This window comes from Podarcis melisellensis (genome assembly GCF_964234715.1).
Source record: "Podarcis melisellensis genome assembly, chromosome: 8".
In the NCBI taxonomy this organism is placed as follows: Eukaryota; Metazoa; Chordata; class Lepidosauria; order Squamata; family Lacertidae; genus Podarcis; species Podarcis melisellensis.
In genome coordinates, this window is record NC_138540.1 from 54,697,679 (window position 1) to 54,719,612 (window position 21,934).

The 21,934-nt window shown below is 43.8% G+C and overlaps 1 protein-coding gene across 1 annotated transcript in view; it reads right to left on the bottom strand.

Moving 5' to 3' along the window:
- Positions 1-21,934, bottom strand: part of CHST8 (carbohydrate sulfotransferase 8) — a 243,811-nt gene that overhangs the window by 181,551 nt on the left and 40,326 nt on the right. Inside the window, exon 2 of the mRNA XM_081922792.1 lies at positions 5,958-6,180. Within this exon, the coding sequence (XP_081778918.1) occupies positions 5,958-6,069 (112 nt within the window). The 5' untranslated portion in view covers positions 6,070-6,180. The remainder of the gene's footprint in view (positions 1-5,957; positions 6,181-21,934) is intronic.

Sequence of the window (21,934 nt, forward strand, 5' to 3'; positions counted from 1 at the left end):
CATTCTACCAAATGTTTACAAAGGAGAATATGGGTTTAACCCTAAGGATTTACAGTGTGCATTCAATGGGATTAACTATAGAACAATTTCTGTGATGGATTTTCACATGATTTGTTCCAGAAAACACTGGAAGAAAAATATGCACTCTGCAGCTAAAGCTTCCATGTTGTCCTGGCAGGGATGGGTGAATGTGTCTGTTTCCAGGTTCTCCCACTTTACCAACACACCTGGGGGAAAATTCACACACCAGCAATTTGGGGAAAGGGTGTATCTATTGAAATATAATGAAACCAATAAGCAAATTAACCAAATCAAAATAACGGAGGGTTAAATTCCCTTATGAGTCATGGGCAGATTGACTGGCTTCACCTGTGATGTTAGAAGAAAGGATTGGCAGGAACCCTTCCTCCTTGCTCCAAACACCCTGCGAATCTGGTATTGGCATGCACTGTGGCATCACTGTTTTAGCATTCACCGCAGAACGCATGTCAAGCATAAGGGCACCCCTGATGACAAAAGGTGACAAGAAGGCCCTTAACCCAACACTGCCTCATTTGATTACTCCCTAACTCTTACCCTGACTTCCCATACTAACCACCAACTAAACAAGTTGAACGATGCCACTCCAAAGAAGACTCCCAGCAGTAGGAAGTAGGTGAAAAAGAAGAGGCCAAGGCCAATTGAAGGGACTCCTGCCAAGATTCCTGCTTCGCCCTTGAACAGGCGATGAACAGAGCATCTACTGCATAGGGGAGGGTGAAGCAAAGAGAAAACTGAAACGTTTAGGGTGTGGAGTTAGCTTAGAAGGCAAGCTCCTCCCCACTCTCCGATTGGCAGCGGACGGCACCTGATGAAAAGGCCCCAAGCCCGTGTCAAACCAAGTACGTCTTTTTCTTGGAGGAGCACAGATGTGGAAAATCCCACTCCCACACTAATGGGATGCGAAAGGCATTCTCATTCCACTCCACAATCTATGTTTAAAGGTAAAGGTAAAGGGACCCCTGACAGTTAAGTCCAGTCGCGAATGACTCTGGGGTTGCGGCGCACATCTCGCTTTACAGGCTGAGGGATCTGGCATTTGTCCACTTCTGCAGACAGTTTTTCCAGGTCATATGGCCAGCATGCCTAAGTCCCCTTCTGGCGAAGCCAGAGCAGGGCACAGAAACACAGTTTACCTTCCCGCTGGAGCGGTACCTATTTATCTACTTACACTGTGTGCTTTCAAACTGCTAGGTTGGCAGGAACTGGGACCGAACAACGGGAGCTCACCCTGTCACAGGGCCTTGCCACAATTCCTCATCAGTCCACATTTTTTTAAAAAATAAAAAGAAGTTGTTACAAAAACCTGCCAGGATTTTACCCCCACATTTCTGCTAATATGAGGATTATTGTATTGTAGAAAATGTTACCCAATATGTCTATTTTTTACAAGGATTCTCCTCCGATGACATGATGCATTTTTGCACGTTACTCCCAGTAATATATAATACTCCCAGAATTGTGTGTGAGTGGGGGGGGGTGTGGGTGGGTGTACATGTACACAAACACGTTTCTCTACACATTGTTTGGAACTGAATCACAACATTTGGAGAAGGGCAAATTTTGAAGATTCACTGTGTTTCAGTTTGTGAAACATTACAGGAAGGGCAAATTTGTTTGGTAAATTTCTCCCCCCAACCTTAGACTATTTGCCTTAGAAAACAGGTATTAACCTGAATGCAGCATTCCTTAGCACTGCAAGTAGGTTGCATGGACAAATGTTTGCTCCTGACTCCTCTTATTCTCCTGCCTCTCTCCCTCAACCTTAGAGGGAAATCTGCCTGCACATTCACCTATTGATCTCTCTCTCCCCCAGAGACCTCTTTGTCACTTCATTGCCTCCCCACCCTGACTTTGCTTAATTGCCCTTTCATTGCTCCTTAGAAAAGAGTTTTTTTTAACTGTCCAGCCTTAGACAACTTTTTAGACATTTCCCACCACCAAGCCAATGTCTAATTTGCTGCATGCAAATTTGGCATACGTATACATATAGGCATAGACACTGAGCCTGATCCCCAAATGCATGGAATACCTGAATAGTAACAAAAGGTGGAGGTGCATTATGCTGAAGGCAGTCAATAATGAATGAAGTCCATGAAGCATTTTTTTAATTACTTTGTACATTGATATTTCACCTTTCTTTCAAGAAGCTTGAGTTGGTATAGATATATTCCCCCTTTCCCTTGTTTAAAACTTTTACAGCAATATTGTGAAGTAGGTTAGGCTGAGAGTTAGCAACACTGGCTCAAGGCCACCCAGTGAGTCATGGCTGAATATCAATCTGAGTGTCAGGGACCGCACTGAGGAGGACCGCAGTGAGAAGGAATGGTGGGATCCTCTCCCTCCCCCTGTTCCCGATCAGGATCCTGAATCTTCCCAGGAACAGGAGGACAGTATAGATTTGAAACAGTGGTTTGCAGGGAGACATAGTTCAGAAGGCAGAAGCTGGGATGTACTGGTTGGGGAACAGCTAGGAGGAGGAGAAATGTGAGGGAGTTAACTGACTCACTGCCGCTTGAAAGTGTCCATCCGCTCAGCCCAAGGTCACAAAGAGCAGATAAGGTGGCAGCACAGAAAGCACAGTGGTTGCGAGATCAGGTTACAAGATGCGGGAGTGATGTGGGTGACTAGGGAGAAAGTGGGTGGGACCTTTAATTGGGAGCAGCTTCATTCCTAGAAATGAATTCTTTGTTCTCTCGCGGTGATCATTAAAGTTTCTAATTGGTAAGAGACTCCTTTCATTCTGCTTATCTTCTGCCAAAGCAGGGAAAGAAGCCAATTCCCTGAAGCTTGAACACTGAGCTAGAGTCTCCAACACACTAACCACTGCATGACACTGTCACTACAGGTCTTCTGAAGCCATATGAGGCCACCATGCTGCTAAAGCTAAGCAGGTCAGGGTCTGCTCAGTAATGTAGATGGAAGACTGCCTGGGAACCACCAGAATACCACCTTGGGTTCCATGATGGAAGAAAGTAGGATTGAAACCTAAGGAAATATAATAAATAAAGTATGGGGGAAATAAGGTAAAGGGAAGGAAAGTTTCCTCTTTTTTTAAGGAAAGGCACCACTGAAGATACAGACTTAAACCTCCAGTTTTAAATTTAAGAACAGACACTTAATATAGTTATGCATTGGACTGAATGACTCCCAATGCAGGTAGGAGAATTTACAGAAATCTGGCTGCATTCACATAACAATTTAATCCATTTCCCTAAGGTTTACCAAACGGCTAATTTCAAGATTGTATTTGAGCTTTCACAAGATGTAAAAGACAATTCCAGAAAACTAATGGGATCTGGCATACATCAAGCATTCATTTCTGTGTAATTTGATTCCAGAAAAAATACATTTGCAGCCCCCTTAATCTGGAAAATTGTGGGGTGGTAAAGCCACATACAGTTCTCTCCTACTGTTTTCATGGGAGAATCAACGGAGGACCAAAAGCAGACCTGTGTGGGAAGAGCGAGAGAGCAGCAATGTTCTACAGTGACATTTGGTGTTGCTTTGCATTACACCCATGAAACATGCCAGTATATCGGTCAAAAAAACCCCACCATTCCATAATGCAACAAGTGTTGCAGTGTGAAAGGAACATCAGCAAAGTGCTTGCATTATCACCAAGAAAACTGACACAATATTCCTCACGTCTTAATGCCCCCTCCGTCACAATGATGCTACTTTCTCACTCCCCTCACTTCCATTACCATCCCATATATACCAGTGTCAAAACTAATTTCTAGGAAAGCACTGGAAAGGCTGTCTTACCTTGTTTCATGTTGAAAAGCACCTCCCACCCCCCGCCGCTCCTCTCTCATGTCCTCAACTACAAAGACATGTACATAGGTTTGGTACAGCATTTCTCCTTGAAGCCATTTTCCTCATTCCTCACCTCATAGTCCTTCACCTCATTTGCCAATGCAATCACTTAATCCTGTTGGCGTTCCCCAAGATTTTCCTGATAACGTCACAGCACTAGATCTAAACTAAGAACATTGTGGGCACCCATGTGAACAAGCCCACAGCCCCTTTGATTCAGCAACGGGGTGGAGAAAGAAGCCAAGAGCCTTCATGGCCAAGAAAGAACAGCAGCCACTGGCAGGAAAGGACAGCTGGGGTTCTCAAACATTCCACTCAATGGGTGCACAGTCTGTGCATGCAATAGCTGAGCTGTACAAATCAAAAAGTACAGACCCTTTCACACAAACACTTGCACATGCATAGAAACAGCTCACACCTCTGTAAGTGTAACATGTGAACAAGCCCAGAAAAGCAGGACAGTAGGATACAAATATTCAGAAGGAAAGGTGGGAGTGGGATGTGGCAGCCTTTTTAGCTGCCTCCAATTTATTGCTTCTGAAGCAAATACTGGAAATGCAAAGCATTCAGAGCAGCCCTATAAATTTTCATTCCGCCATTCCTTTGTAATAACATCCCTACAAGTATCTGCTCTCGGTGAAGCTACTACGCTTGTCATAGCCAACAAAATACGTTCCACAGTTAATGCAGACATTCACAAAATCTGTTTTGTTCTTTGCAAAGTGCTGTCCATCAAAAACTGATCCTGTTTAAAAGTGAATATCAGGTACCAGCATCTAAGTATCAGGATGTTTGTCAACTACCAGAAAAGGGGGCGGACTGAGGCTCTAAGTACAACCACCACCATTCTGGGGAATATCTATCTATCTATATAGTAAGCCTTCGTTTCCAACAGATAAATGTAATCAAGGTTTATATGCTCAGAGAAGCCAACAGGATGGGATTGTTTCACTTGAAAGATCAGAAGAAAATTGTAACTAATGTTGTGGAAAATTACTTTGATATTGCTTTCTCAGTACAGGATTACAATTAGGTTGCAGTGTGAAGCACGGGGAAAGGATAAATGAATGGTAACAAATCAACACAAACAGCTACTGTCAGGAGCACTTTGCTGACGGAAAGTAATGTAAGCATTACTTAAAGTTTTATGACTCTCGTTTTATTCTGGCTTAAGTAGTACATCAAGGGTTTTGTATCGTGGTTGCTCGGGCTAAAAACAATAAAGAACACTTTCTAGAGCAGACAGAGAATGTGAAGGAAGCAGACCATCTTTTATTAACCTTGTTTTATAAGCTACACTATCCCAAATTAAACTGGACTGAATGCATTAACAATGAGCAATGACTCTCTCCTCCAGAATATAATTCTGCTCTACTTTTGAGGAGGTGGGATGCATGGAGAATGTGGACGCATCTAGTTTTGAGGCAGCTGTTCAGGTGCAATCTGGAAGTGGTGCAAATCTGTTCAGCAACGAAGGAGGGATACAAGGGGATAACTGGGTCTCTTCATACACATCAGCCTCCTTTAAACTGGTATCACTTGATGGAGAACAACTGTGTGCTTTGGCAGTGCATAAGTGGCAGATCCTACTGTTTGAAGTGAGAACCAGGCTGTGTTGAATTTTTCTGTTTTCATTTTTATACTGAGCAAGGGGCTGCGGACCCTGCTCGTTCCATTCACCAACCCTGCCTACCTACCAACCCCACTGCCAACCAACTTTCCCCCATGCCTGAGCAACCCCCTCCCTTGACACCCACCTTCTTGCAAATCCCCTCATCACTTGCCCGCCCCTTCCTTCACAGCCCACTCTAATTCCTAATCCCTTTTAAAGGAGGGGGGGAAAGCACTTCAGACAGTGCTTTTCTGAAGCGCCTTCTTCCCCCATGAAAACTCACTGCAGGCATATTTAACTGGGGGAGGGGGGAGAGAAACCTTCCTTCACTTGATAATATGAACATTTCCAACAGACAAATGTAGACCTCTTGGTCACCAAGAACATTTCTCACCAATGCAAATGATTTTGTCCAAACAAACAATTCAGGTGTGTGTGTGGGGGGGGGAGGACATGAGAAGATAATATGTTCAAACCAAAGTCTAACCTGGTGTTTGCTGATGAACAATTTCTTCTGGATCCTGCAGGTGGATGAAGACAACCAGCCCAGCTGCTCCAAACAGCAGGATGAAGGAGAACATGCAGGTCAGCTTCATCATTGACGTCCTCAAATCAATCCAGTTTGGGACCAGGGAAAGAAGAAAATGTGCTCCGTCTCCAAAGCAGAGATTAGGGTCATTATCTCAGCTGCCTTTCCATTCCAAGGCCACCTGTGGGTTGGGAGGGCAGAAGAAGAGAAACATACACTCACTAAGACTCTATATCTCTCCTAGCGCCATACCCAAAACCTGTCCTCCAATTTCCCTAATTATTCCTTTCCCTGTTAGAAAAGTTTCCATTCTCATGCTGCTTTATTTTTTCTTTATAATTCTGGTGGCTGTAGGGTTGAGTTTGCTTATTTATTTAAACAGTTTACAGCCTGTCCTTCATTGAGACAAATACCGTTTTGTTGCAAGGTTGTGCTTTTCTTTTAGTTAAACATTTTTCAAACGTGAAGTTGTAGCCCTTGGGCTGAATCAGATTCCCCAGCCCCAGTTTAGACAAAACTAATAAATATTGCATATGCATCTCTAGGCATAGGAAGTTCATATCTGTTCATTGTTGTCCTAGCAGAGGGACAGGATCAGGACTCTCACCTTGCTGAGAATTGCCAAATTGGGAGTGGAAGCTGATTGCACCCTTTTAGGAATAGGGAACCATAGTCCGCTCCAGAACTTCATGAACTCTTGGGCCCTCGCCATCCTGGTTCCATTGTGTCCCTGCCTATGGGTGGATGGATGGATAAAGTACAACTAAGTGCTTTCACTTAGCACAGCCAGCCTCTAAACATGAGGAGGTCAGAGGGAGGAGCACCTGGGCAAAACTTGCTACTCATGGGCAACACACCTCAGTTATAATTTATAAGAGGACAGACAGGGGGGGGGGGTCGGAAGTGGGTCTGCTCAAAAGTCTTCCAGACCCAGCAGTTTATAGAATCATAGAATTCTAAAATTCTATGACTCCCAATGGTAATTTAGCCCTACTCCCTACAAATCAAGAATCACAGCTATTGCCTAACCCCACTCACCTCTAATGCTGGCCATGGAAGCAACCAGTGACATTTTGGAGTTCGGGAGTGGGAATCCCAAGGCTTGTTTTAAACAGCAATAAAAAGGGACAACCCAGCTGCAGGACGAATTTACAGCTTTTTTGTACTCAATATTATACTCATAAGAAAATAAAGTATCTCCATTTATTGCTCTTGTTTGTCCACATTAAACAAGAATGCACTATTCATTTGGGGGCATAGTTCAGGATAGATGTTATCAGAATGTTATTTCATTGTCTGTTGTCTGTGTTTAATGGAAATTAAACTTGCAGTAGTAGCTTCCAGGGTTTGAGGGTTGAGTTATTATAGGGAAATAAGAATGGTACATATTGGGACATTTCCATGCTTGAAAAACTTTTGGGGCATAAACAAATACTAGAACCATTCTAGGGCATATCTGAATTGCAAATGTTTCCAAAACTGTTCTTGGAATTATGAGAGTTTCCAGAGTACAAATTATGGTTAAGGTGGGTCACTGAGGCCTGCAGTTGTGGCTTTCAAACTGTGTTCTGGGGAGCCCTGAGTTAGTCTGGACTCTCAGCAACATTCTTCAGTTGAGAAGAGAAGTGAAATGGCAAATTCAGAAGTGCAGGATCCCTTTATGATGGTCACAGCCATGCCTGCTCACAGCCACACTCCTCCCAACATAAAACAACTTTTTAAGATTTTGCAATAATCTTTTAATTATATAATAGAGATGCATTGCAATGGTCAGTACAGCTCTCTAGGTGTTGCATTTCAGCTAGATCTACTATTTTCTGTGCACTTACATGGGCAAAGGATTTTTTTTCTGTGTAACTTGTGATTTCTGTGAAGTTCCATTGTACATAACACAATGTGACCCCATTCTCTTGAAACCAAAGTGCCTTGTGTTTTCAATGCTCCTAAGGACTTAGCAGTGGTGTGAAACTGAGCCCAAATAAGCCTGCTCAGTGACCTAGGTGAACAGATGGTGTACTACAAAAAAATGCCTCTGACTATTCCATGTAGTACTTGTGTTAAGCAGCTGTAGTAGGTAAGAGGGTCATGTACACCTTTTGCCCCCAAGCTTACATAATCCGTAGATGTCACAACTAAAAGTAATAAAGATTATTGTGGCACCAAAACCTGCAATCTATGATGTGAAAAAATAATTGTTCATGTTACACCCTTTCATGGTCTCCCCCCAAAAAACATTGATATGCTTAGCAGAGAAGTCAGGAGCCAGCATCCCTGCCCCTAATCACCATAAGAGCATAAGAAGAATGTCCTGCTGGATCAGGCCAGTGGCTCATCTAATCCAACATCCTGTTCTCTCAGTGGTCAGCCAGATTCCTGTGGAAAGAACACAAGCAGGACCGGAGCTCAACAGTTCTCTTCACAAGGGCATTCAAAGGCACATTGCCTCCAATGGCAGAGGCAGAGGATGAGCAATGTGGTTAACAGATACTGATAGCCTTATTCTCCGTGAATGTGCCTAATCCTCTTTTAATGCCATCCAAGTTTGTCACCAGCACTGCAACTTCCTGAAGCAACTTTGCCCCACTCAGAGCAAATAATTACACTGATTCGTGGACCGCAATCTTAGTCCCTGGACTTTGTTGTGCAACTCTTTCCTAAATTTAAACATGTGCACAACATGTATAGAAGAGGGTTGAGACAGCTAAAGTGTAGCCCTGTAAATATAAAGCATAGTTCAAATCATTCTCAATCCCATCCTTTGGAAAGGAAAAGCAGATTGTTTGTTCGAGGAGATTCACTGCTGGCTCATCCTCTTCCAAGTGTACCTGCAATACTGCAACAGCATCTTCAAAGTACCGTGACCAACTACAAAGGAAGGCAGGTCTCAAATCGTGGCAACCCCAGGGTTGGAGGAAGGGGGTGTGGTGGGGGCCATCAGCCCCAGGTGTCACCACTGAGGGGGGTGACAAAATGCCAGGCGGCACTCACCGTACATCTCTCCTGGGAGTGACATGGTGGCTTGGGCACCTACAGGCTCCACGCTGCCCCAAACGGTCTGCCAGCCGCCTCACTCTCAGTTGTAGGGTGGCTGAGTGGGTGGAGGCAGGCAGACTCCTTCAAGGCCCTGTGGAGCATCCTGCCCCAGTTTGCCCCACTCTGTGGGCAGCTGGCTCTGCCCTTAGGCACAGGACACACGCACCTGTAAGCATTAAACACCCGTTTTCAGATAGTAAACTCAGTCCTTTACAGCAGACTGCAGCAGAAGCAACTGTGGTTGGAATAGTAACATCAAAGGTTTTATTTATAAAGCAAATAACCAAACAACAAGACGACGCTCACATCCATCTTCTTCAGCAGAGGAGCAGAGAGAGAGAGAGGAGACATTTAAATAGTTCCCATACTCATACATCAATTAAGTAATTAAAGGCAACCCCCAACAGTATGCAATGTGAGAATGAGACATTACAATACTACAGTAACAGCGCCGCCCCAGGTGCCCGATTGGCTTGCTCCACTGCTGGACACCTCCCCACAAACCCCTGCCCCTTGCACTATCCTGAAGAAAATACAGATGAGGAGGAAACATAGGCTGCTCCAAGCAGATATAACCCTATATCCTATCGGATATATTCCTATATTCCTTTGCACTATGTTATCCTACTTCAGGAAAGGAAGTGGGATGTGCACAGAGGGAGGGCAACAGCTTTCCTAAGCTTCAAGAAAGCAACACGATAGGCACCAGTAGGAAAAGTACAATTCCTTGCATTATTTTAGCAACTTTCATACCCAAATGCATCAAGGCTGCTTTCACCCAATACTAGTCCTCTTAATCTTTAAAGTCATGGTGAGTAATTTGCCTGTCACTGAAACAGCACAAACACTCTCTCCCTAATGACTGAGAGCTCCATCTGTTTTGTCAAGGTGATTTTCAATTCGCATGCATTATTCTGAGATGAGCTATCCCCCGCTAATCTTCATTTGAGCTGTTAACGTGAAACCTCCAATTAAAAAGAGCTCTGGAAAACACACTCTGCCTTTCACACATCAGCCACCCACGAGTTAATAAGGAACAGAGACAGAGACTGGCAGTCTGAAGCACGAGTACTTGTACACGTTTAGCATTCACTTCCTCCTGCTTGAGTAACATTGAGTGGAATAACTGTGCATATGTTACAGGCAGACCGTCAGATATATAGCCAGTGTAGCGTAGTGGTTAGAGTGCTGAACTAGGTCTTGGGAGACCAGGGTTCAAATCCCACTCAGCCCTGAAGTTCACTGGGTGACCTTGCAAGTCAATCACTGCCTCTTAACCTAACCTCCCTCACAGGGTTGTTGTGGGAATCAAATGAGGAGAGGAAGAACCATCCACACCACACTGAGCTCCTTGGGGAAAAAAGTGGGCCAATACAGTGGTACCTCAGGTTGCAAACGCCTCAGGTTACAAACACTTTGGCTTACAGACTCCGCTAACCCAGAAGTAGTACCTTGGGTTAAAAACTTTACCTCAGGTTGAGAACAGAAATTGCGTGCTGGCAGCACAGCGGCAGCGGGAGGACCCATTAGCGAAAATGCGCCTCAGGTTAAGAATGGTTTCAGGTTAAGAACGGACCTCCGGAATGAATTAAGTTTGTAACCAGAGGTACCACTGTAAAGGCAATAAAGAAATAATAAAAGAAATAGATATGGCAATGCACCTAACAAACCATGGTACTAAGGTCTCTAAAGCATGAAGCAAATGTTAAATGTATACAAGTACCCAGTATATTATATCATATATGAAGCCGCATCAAATTCTCTTCTTGGGGGCTGGGCTATTGACTGCAATTGGCTTTGTGAAAAGAGCTGCATTTTGGAATCCTCCTCATGGACCAACCCACCTACTTTTGCATGTATATTTTTGTCATCAGTAGTTGTACACCACTCCCCATGAAAGAAGATTAAATCTAACAAGGCATAGAAAGAATTACAATCTTTGGAGGACATTTTCACACCACACGGACACTGAAACGGAAAACAAGCCCAAGCCCTAGCCATTACACATCCTAATTATGGATTTCAACAGGGTATAACTGTGACTAACTGTCCTCCGATTGGGTCTGCCTTTGCCTTTGCACTTTCACAAGCCAACCAGAAACATCCCTTGAAAGCAGAGCAGGGGCGTCATCATGGGGGGGGCAGGAATTCCCCCCAGCACATCGTGCAGTGCCAGTCCCCTCAGTCACAGGGCAAGCTGGCATACCTGAAACAGAGTGTGAGGAAATAGCCCCAGATATAAAACTTCTGAAGTTTGAAGCACTAGCGAAAGTTGCTGAATCTTAACCTTTGAAGTACCCATTCTCCTCATGCATTTTCAAGCAAAGGCTCATCTCTGTAAAGAATTTTTCCATAATTGCAAATTGAAAAATCCCCATCTGAAAACTCTAATGCAATTTCTGTTGTCAGGGACGTGAAAGGTCTCACTCCCCTTGGTACTCCAGAGTTAACCTTTGCTAATGTGTGCATAACCTTCTGCCTTCATAAGCAGCTGAAGGTTTGGCAGACCCTCACAGGCTGGCGCTGCAGAAATATTATTTGTATGAAGCTCTTGAGTTCCACTTTGCAGATCTTAATAAAATAGTTACTGACCTTTTTAGCTCATGTATAATTAAAGCAGGACCTAACATTTTGCAAATAAATAAAAGATAACAATTTTCTTCTACAGATCAATGGCATCTTCTGTAATATTTTTTTATAGAAACATTTGAAAGTTAAATTATGGTGCCTTTAAGTATAATAAGAGGATTTATTGTGCTGGCAACCGCTGGCTGGTCTTTGCACATTTTTCAGTTGTATACTGCACTCTAAAAATGCAAAACAATTATTAATATTGATCGAGACTAAAACAATATTGGATCTCAATACATCCCTACTTCTTTTATGAATTACTTTGCATTGCCAAGGTGATTATGATGAAAGACTTGTTGCACACTCAATTTCTTTTCGGCAAAAAACCTGGTGGGGAGCTGCTGCTTATGGCTGTACTGATAATAATAAGCCCATAGAATTATTATTCTTTAAACACACACACACATTTTTAAAGCTCTGAGGTGAGACATTTATCTCAGAAACTCCAGCTGGTGCAAAATGTAGCAACCAGATTATTAACTGTCGTTCCACTTATATCTCATAACCCTTGTTTTCAAAGAGATGCACTGATTGGAAAGCCCCATACAACTCAGACCCCAAATACCTGAAAGATCTCCTCCTTCCCTACAGACCTTCTTGGGTGCTGAGATTGGCAGAGGAGGCCCTCATGATTTACCCTCAGAGACACACATTCTCTCTCTCTCTCTCTCTCTCTCTCTCTCTCTCTCTCTCTCTCTCTCTCTCTCTCTCTCTCTGTGTGTGTGTCTGTGTGTCTGTGTGTGTGTAAATCAAACCTCAAAAATCTTAAACCTGAATAATTTCAAAATCTCCAAGAAAGAGCAAGTAAAAATCTGAGGAGCATTCAGGGCACAAAGACTTCCGGAAGTAAGACAGCTTTGACCAGGTATCTGAAACTCAGAAGGAACCGGGCATGTACATAGGGGTAAATGCCAAACCAGTGGGGCCGAGGTGAGCTTGTCCAGTGTTGATGTAGCAAGGAGGAATAACTCCTTCCAATCTTTACTGCAGGGCACTTTCATCACCTCATGAGTTGGGAAGGTGATGATTCCCCTCTAAGTGGGGAACTTTCCTGCTTGGACTTTGTTTGGTTTGGTTGCATTGGAACAAATTGGGTTGATGGGTTTTATCTGCAGATCCTCAATTTCCCCTTAATGTTATATATAGTAAATATAACCCTTTTCCCCCAACTTAAAGCACTGTCTCAAGTCTTCCTTCGGGTGGGTGTGATCACAAAAGGTCATGGCATTTTGGTTTGGGTATAGTTTCAGTAAGTGCATATTAGGTAGGCTCACATTAAAATGTGAATTGAACTGAATTTCCCCCACTATCACTATGCACAATGCGTTACTGTTCTTCCAAGCACACAGCAACTCTGCAAGTTCCCTCTACCCAGCACACACTACATCTGGTTTTCAGTTGTTTCCTAGGCTGCCTGAGGCGCTGGTCCTGTTTCTCATGGGAGTTGTCTGTGCTGCTCGGTCCTAATGGCAAGTTGCATGAGAGTTTCAGCTACTAGTGCATGTCTCTACCAAGAGTGCACACAGATATGGGAAATATTGCACTAGTTTTCCTGATTATTATGCAAACGCTTCTGTCCTATTTTCTAACATCATTTTCACACTGCAGTACCGGTTGTGTTACGGAACCATGACTTTTTGAATGATAAGTAAATAAATTTAGTAAGTAAATAAATTTGCTGTCACAGAACATAGGAAGCTGGCTTCTACAGACTCAGACCTTTGGTTCATCTAGCTCAGTAGTGTCTACAGGGACTGGAAGTGGCTCTCCAAGGTTTCATGCAACATTATTGTGCTGTGAGGGGCTTCTGATGCGACTGCTCACTTGGCACCAACCAAAATCTGAACGTAAGCTGAGCTTGTGTGACTTTATCGTGCTTACATCACATATGCTGGAAAGTTCCCAGGAGAGGCTAAATTTAAGCCTTTCAGTGCATTATTCTATAATTAACAAGTGATCTACAGCCATAGGTTATTTTTAAAATCAGTGCAGCAGTCTCAGTTCTTCCCACCACTCAGATCAAACTTCTGCTTCCCATGAATCATAGGACGGTGACTGCTGCTGGCTTCGGTAATAGGGAATTCAAAATTATTTCAGCTGCACTCTGTTGCTGATTGTGCTCAGTCAAAAGGAGTGAGAGACATAATATGCCCAAAAATAAAAGTAAAAAGACTGACCCTACCATTAGGGAGAGTGAGACAGATGCTGATTTGGGGTGCCACGAACAGTTAGCTATTTGGTTTATTGCTATTGCATTTTCTCAGCTCAGGAGAGGCACTTGTGGGATTTTCTGTCTCAGATGCCAAAGCAACTTGGCTGGCCTTGGAAACCTTGATGCGTTTAGGGGGAGAGGTTGCAAGTGTCATTTTCTGCTCAGAAAAATGCCTGAGGTCAGCCCTGGACAAAAAATTATGTTAGAATTAACTGCCATCCCATCCTTCCTGGCAATTGTTCAAGGACCGAAGTAAAAGTTTCAGGAAGCTGACTTGGAAACTCCATAAAGTCCAAATTAGCCTGAGGAAAGTCTGGGGCAGAGCACTGTGTGTGTCATTTGGAGGGGAAATGTTTGAACCCTATGACGCCTAAGGCTTAGAGCGGAATATGCTGCCTTGAGACCCCTGGGTATAGGGCGGCATATAAAATTAATAAATAATAATAATAAAAAGAAGAAACCTGCTGGATCAGACCAAAAGATGTGGTTTTACCACACTGCGCACCCAAGATTTTTGTACCATTGTATTACCTACTGCAGCATGGATAAAAAACAAGAATATGACATTTCATAGAATCACAGAGTGGAAGGGACTGCGAGGGTCATCTAGTCCAACGCCCTGTAATGCAGGAATCTTTGAAGAAGTTTTGTAAATAAAAGCCATTTAAACTTACTAAATTATGTGGTCTGTTCACTGCTAGGGAAGGAGAGTGGGGGAAAGCACTGGAAGTGTTTTTAAATGGGGTATTTTAAAAGGGTCTAACAACCTGTATTTCCCATGTTTCACTGTGCCACTGGCTCTTGTGCCTTTTTAAATTTCTGCTGGCACTCTCTTACTGGGAAGAGCATTATTTAGCCCAATGTTTCTGGATATAGGTATCCAACACATTCTTTTCAAACTACCAAATGGGTGTTAATTGGAACTAATATCTATAGTATCTAATTCCCCCTGCAGAAGCAGCCTAGAATAGCATTAGCTTTTTTTTAGCTGCTGCATCACAGTGTTGACTCATGTTAAGGTTTTGGTCTACTAAGACACCTGGATACTTTTCACATGTACTATCAGCAAGCCAGGTGTCCCTCATCTTATAATTGTACACCTGATTATTATTCCCACCTAAGGGTAGAACCTTACATGTGTCCCTATTGAAATTCATTTTGTTAGTTTTAACCCAGTTCTCCCCCCAAAGAAGGGGACCTCAAAAAGGATGTTGCAGAGCTGGGAAAAGGTTCCATAAAGGGCAACCAAGATAGTCAAGGGGAAGGAGAGACAAGGCCATGTTCAACCATCACAGTCAGGGGCAGAGAATCACAGGGGGAGAGTGCGTTGTTGTGCTTCTGTCCAGCTTGCAGGCTTCCCACAAGTATCTGGTCGGTCACTGCAAGAACAGGATGCTAGACAGGACTAGACAAGCCATTTGCCTGATCCCGTAGGTTTAAGTTCTTATGACCTGACTTGGAGTTTTCAGCATTTCTCTGCTCCCCGGGGCTCTGCAGCTGCAGAAGAATCCAGTCACACCCTCAATGCCTGCTCCTGTAGGAAGCTTGTCTACTCCACTCATCTGTCAGTTTTCTCCGTTTATCAGCCTTTGGTAATGCATTGTGAAGTGGACCAACCTGGATATCCAGCAGTTGGTCATTGTGAGTTGCTGCACATTGTTTAATACCACAAATCAGAGATGCTATTAAAGGAACTCCTGTGGCTGCAGATAGCAGTGTGCCAGCTGAGTATCCTTTTTCAGAGGGTAACAATGACTGGAGTCAGGCATGCACCCTGGGGTGGAAATTACAGCTTTATCCTGAAGATAGCTTCCTGCATACATCAGGGAGTGGCTGGAGAATCGTGCTGAGATTCCACCACATAACTAGGTATAATATTCCTACTGAGCACAGCAGGTAGGTAGGGGTGTGTGTGTGTTTTGCTTTTGAATCTGACCCTCTATTTATCCATCTTTGCAACTGTGCTTGAAAACCTTTCCCTGCGTGTGATCTTCAAAAGGCATTTATATGTAGCTGATATATCGAGAACCCTTGCACACCCACCACGCAGCATAGACAAGGGTTGAAACAATTCCTTCAAGAATAAACTGCAGTGACCCCTCTTGCATACGAAGCATTGTCACATAGAGAGGGAAGAGAGAAAGAGAGTGAGGTGGAAGGCATCATACCCCCAATTTCCAAACAGGAGGCTTTCTCAATGGAGAGCTCAGAGCAAACCAGGATGTTATGCATTCAGAAGATCAACACATTAGATTGCATCCTCAAAACCACAGTGAACTAATGCACCTAAGAAGGTGGTGGACTCTCCTCCACGGGAGGTTTTAAACAGAGGGTGGAAGGCCATCTATCAGGAATTCTTTAGTCCGTGATTCCAGTATTGCAGGGGATTGAACTGGATGACTGTTGGGACCCTTTACAACTCTACAATTCTATGACCTTATAGCCCCAGGGCCAATATTATTATTATTATTATTATTATTATTATTATTATTATTATTATTATTACTATTATTATTATTATTAATTTATTATTATTTATACCCCACCCATCTGGCTGGGCTTCCCCAGCCACTCTGGGTAGCTTCCAACAAAATATTAAAATAAAGTAATACATCAAACATTAAAAGCTTCCCTAAACAGGGCTGTCTTCAGATGTCTTCTAAAAGTCTGGTAGTTGTTGTTGTTTTTGACATCTGGTGGGAGGGTGTTCCACAGGGCAGGTGCCACTATCGAGAAGGCCCTCTGCCTGGTTCCCTGTAACTTGGCTTTTCACAGTGAGGGAACTGCCAGAAGGCCCTTGGCACTGGACCTCAGTGTCCAAGTAGAATGATGGGGGTGGAGACGCTCCTTCAGATATACTGGACCAAAGATGACAGTCCACCAGGCTTGTGTGTTGAGCACTCTGCTTTATGGAAGTGAGCCATAGGCAACTTACACCCACCATGAGCTTCCATATACACTGTGTCAGAAAGATTTTGGGCATCACATGGCAGGACAGAGTCTCAAACAAAGATATGCTCTCCCAAGCCTACATTCCCAGCATGTCTGCACTTCTGTCTCAGTGATTTCTACATTAGCTTGGCCATGCACACAGAATGGAAGATGGAAGGATCCCCAAAGATATGCTCTACAGGGAGCTGGCTTCAGGCACTAGGCATGTTGGCAGACCAGCTCTGCATTACAAAGATGTCTGCAAATGTGATATAAAGGCTGACAATATTAACCCCATAGTGTGGGGACGCCTTACAGATGATCACAGCGCCTGAAGAGAGATAGTAAGGGCATGTATGCACAGCAGCGACCACAGGAATAATGACTACTGAGAGGAGTGCAGAGAGAAGAAGTGCCACGATGCACCTGTAGCAGCAAAAGCAGACACCTTCATCTGCCCCAACTCCAATAAAACTTGTCTCTCCTGTATCAGTCTCTGCACCTGCTGCACACACCTGAATTCTCCAATGGTTTGACTTTACCCCCAAAGGCACACTCTTCCATTGCCTCCTGAGATAGACAGGAACCACCCTTGCTCATAATTTTGTATATCAGTGATGGCTAAGCCTCAGCCTGGGGTGAGGGGTGGGTGGGTTAGATCCTTCCCCATCACCATTTTTCCCTACCTTCTCAAGACCTTGCCAATAGAAGAAGAAGAGGAGTTTGGATTTGATATCCCGCTTTATCACTTCCCTAAGGAGTCTCAAAGCGGCTAACATTCTCCTTTCCCTTCCTCCCCCACAACAAACACTCTGTGAGGTGAGTGGGGCTGAGAGACTTCAGAGAAGTGTGACTGGCCCAAGGTCACCCAGCAGCTGCATGTGGAGGAACGGGGAAGTGAACCTGGTTCACCAGATTACGAGTCTACGGCTCTTAACCACTACACCACACTGGCTCTCAACACCACACTGGCTCTCAATAGTGGCAGAAAGGAAGAGTAGGCATGGCACTGGGGTGTGTAGAGAGGTTTAAACTTCCCTTCATCATCAGTTGGACCATTGGGTGAGCAGGAAGGGGTAGCATTAAACAGAACATAGAATAAAAAGAAAATCCTGAAAGAAACACAAAATGCAGTACCTTGATTGGAACCAAACAAAAATGACAGCATGGTGGAAAAAAAGTGAACAGCCCCTTGTTCCTCCCAATCCAATCAGGATCCTGATGTGGATTGGAGGGTCCTATGCTGGCCATTTACTCTTAAAGAGTATTTCTAATTGTGTGAATGGGGTGATGTCAGGCTTGGCCCCTAGTTAAGTTAGAAATGACCCTACTGTAAACAAACAAAATATTAGATTGTCAGAGCTCATGTTTCTTCTGAATACAAGATAAGAAGAAAAACACTGCCAATGCTGGAGATTGATTACATATGGTGCTTTTCTGAGCATCACTTATTGGTCAGTTCGTCATCAGTATTCCCTTCAGAGCAGCCTCATAGAGTTCCCCGATACTTATATTAAATGGAAAACTTAGCCGTCTCTTGGATGACAACGCCCAAAGGCCTTCGTGAGATTTGGTGTCTTGATTTCCCACCCCCACTCCTTTCCCTTCTCTTTGTCCTTTTGATATCCTTGGTGCTTCTTTCATGAGTCCTTGGGGATTTGAAACTAATTTCCCTACCGTCATTAGTGAGAAACTTTATCCTTCATTAAAACCAAGCAGAGGGGTAGAAAAAGAGTGTGGCATTTTCACACCCTTTTTAACTTGATGAAGTGATATGCAAATAATCCTGCATGCAGAAGCAGCAATAGCTAGGCATTTGGGTTTGTTTTTTTTTAAAAAAACCACCTTCCTCATTAAAAAGCAAGCAATTATGCTAAGAACAGAAAGAGGCAAAGAGTTCTCCTTCCCTGCCCAGTGCTAAAATTCCCCACATCCTGCAGATGTTTAATTGTCACCCAGGAGGAAAGAGCAGATTTAATTAATGGTGGAGGACAAAGAAAAGAAGGTGAGCTGAACACTCACTTTACAGCCAGGCGCTCAAGGAGCCGTGTGACTCTGCATCCCATTGCTAAGCCCACTATATGCAGAGTCACAGCCACATGCAAATCCCAGGAAACTGAGCAAACAGCAACTCAACTGCACAGACTTCTAGCTACACAGTTAGAGTGGCAGTCAGAGGAGAACTAGAGGAGGACAAACAGGTCATGTTCCACCATGCCCTTTCTTCCAAGGAAGACCTGCAGTTGAAAGATTGCCACACATGGAGCCACTGGTGGGTGCAGATGTGCACTGCAATATTCATCTGCCCACCCGATCCCCCTTGAAGTGGATGGCTGCATCTTCTGATGTGCCAGGTGGACAGACACATGCAATGCACAATTAAGGATGGACCAATCTGTCCAATTGGTTTCTCTCCCTCTCTCTTCTTCATTTCCCCAGTCTTTACTCCACCCCATTTTTGCATCTTTTTAGAGGGTGTTGCTTAAAAAAAGAAAACAAAACCCTCAGCACAAAAAAAATCTGACCCATTTTAATGCACATTTTTAAAGGGGGGAATATTTGCCATTTTGTTTGATATTTTTGAAATAATTTCCCCCACAATGCCATTATTAGATTCACCAAGATACACACTTTTTGTGCACATTTTTTTTGGTTGGAGACCTGAATTGCAAAAGTCAGAGAAAGCATAGTTGAATTTCGGTTTACCTTTTTTATGGGGGCGGGGGGGCGGAGGCATGAATTTGTTAGGTTCACATTAAAATACAAACATAACAAGTCCCACCCTCCAATTCCTACTGCATTGCCTGCAATAAAGCTGCAATAAAGCATGCACAGTTCTATTGGGCTTAGAATAGCTTTCTTTTTTCATTTTAAAAAGGCTGTGAATATTACAACACAGAGCCAGGCCAGTGGATCAGGCCAACTGCCCATCTAGCTTAGCATCCTGTTCTCAGTCACCAACCAGATGTCTATGTGAAATACACAAGCAGTATTTGTTCACAAAAACATTCTACCCTCCTGTGACTTCCAGCAACTGGTATTCAGAAGCATTATTGTCTCCAACTGTGGAAGCAGCGAAAAGCCATTGTGGCTAGTAGCCATCCACACACCTTTCCTCCGTGAATTTGCAAATCTTCTCTTAAAGCCATCTAAGTTGGTGGCCACCGCTGTCTCTTGTGGTGCTGAGTTCCACAGTGTAACAATGTTCCATGTGAAGCAGCATTTCCTTTTATCTGTCCTGAATTTTCCAACATCCAGTTTCATTGGATGTTCATGAGTTCTGTTGTTATAAGAAAAAAAACCCTTTCCCCTATCCACTTGCTCCATGCCATGCTGAACAAATGCAGCACGTTATCTGGATCATGGCTATTGGAGGCCAATTTTTTTCCTGATTTACTCTATGCCACATCCCTTAGCCACTTCTGTTTTGATTGTTTTCTGGGGCTGTGAGCCAGCTTTACCAGAGACAGGCAGATGGAGCCTTACCTGACACAAGGGTCAAGTAAGTCAACTGGCCACTGATGAGCTGGTCACTGCAATACCATGCTGAGGGGCAGGGCCAGGAGCTTTCTTCTCTGGCAAGAAGAAGAAGAAGAAGAAGAAGAAGAAGAAGAAGAAGAAGAAGAAGAAGAAGAAGAAGAAGGGGAGTTTGGATTTGATATCCCGCTTTATCACTACCTGAAGGAGTCTCAAAGTGGCTAACATTCTCCTTTCCCTTCCACCCCCACAACAAACACTCTGAGGTCAGTGAGGCTGAGAGACTTCAAAGAAGTGTGACTAGCCCAAGGTCACCCAGCAGCTGAATGTGGAGGAGCGGAGACACAAACCCAGTTCCCCAGATTATGAGTCTATCGCTCTTAACCACTACACCACACTGGATTGGCCAGGCCTGGAATTAAGTGCAGGAGCCTATCTGGTTGTTTGTTTGTTTGTTTGTTTACCTCACCTGGTCAAAGCAGAGTTGCATACTCTGCCTCCTTCAACTTCTGACCTCAAAGCTCCTGAGCTGGAGAACTTGTGCTTTGCTTCCTCACAGCTGGATACTGTTCGGATCTTAGATTGCAAACTTGCCCTTAGGAATTTGCTAGCTGTTGATGCTCTGCTGTGGTAAGCTCCAGCAAATGGGAGACCCTTCCAAGAAGGGTCACCTAGTCCTATAACACCAGGAAAATGTGGGGTGTCTTGGGCAGAAGGCTACTGTGATGAGTGAGGATTGCATCCTTGGCCCTCCCTTCCTTGGGTCACATTCACACCATACATTTAAAGGACTCTTGTACCACTTTAACAGTCATGGAGAATCCTGGGAACTGTAGCTTCTTAAGGGTGCTGACCTCGCAGAGCCAGTCTTCCCAGCACCCTAAACAAACCAATGCTCTCAGAAGTTTCCATGACTGTTCAAGGGGCATCATTGCTTTAAATGCTTGGTGCAGATGTGATCTTAGTCATCTCTCAAACTGGCTCTGCAAGAGAGCAAAGTGTGAGGGAAAATATCATGTAGGCTTTCTGGTGCCTGCCTAGCAGAAGCTGTCAAGCCCCTCCTGTTCCCTGACAGTTGCAGAGGATGGGGAGGAAGCCCTGAAGGAAAATTCAGCCACAGCTTGCCAACGAAACGATCTGGAAACTGTCATCACTATAAATGCGCAATGAGGATGGCAGCACCTATCCTGGAGCATACAGTATAGACAAAACTAGCAAATAGAATTATCGGCTTTTGAAGAGTGTGAATTTTTGTCCACAATCGAAAATAAACCAACCATGAGCCCCCAGATACCAGTTTTTATATTTCATTAATGAGTCTCCCAGAAGTGCAAGAATAGTGGAGGAAAGATTTCATGCAGGGGGAAAAATGGACCTTTTAGTTTTGAACACTTGTATTTTACTGATTAATCAATTAGCTTATTTTTAAAAATGCAAACGCACATATATATTATTAATACCTCAATACTGGTGCCTTTCTGAGACATAAAAAGTAAGGTGTAAGATAACTTGCCATTTACAGAGCCCTTGGACTCATCATACATCGTGACGAACCACAATTAGAGAAGCTTAACCATGGTTTGTATGGTATCTGGACTGGCAAACCACAGCTGTGACCCTTACCCTTACCCTTACTGTGCTACAGGGGAAG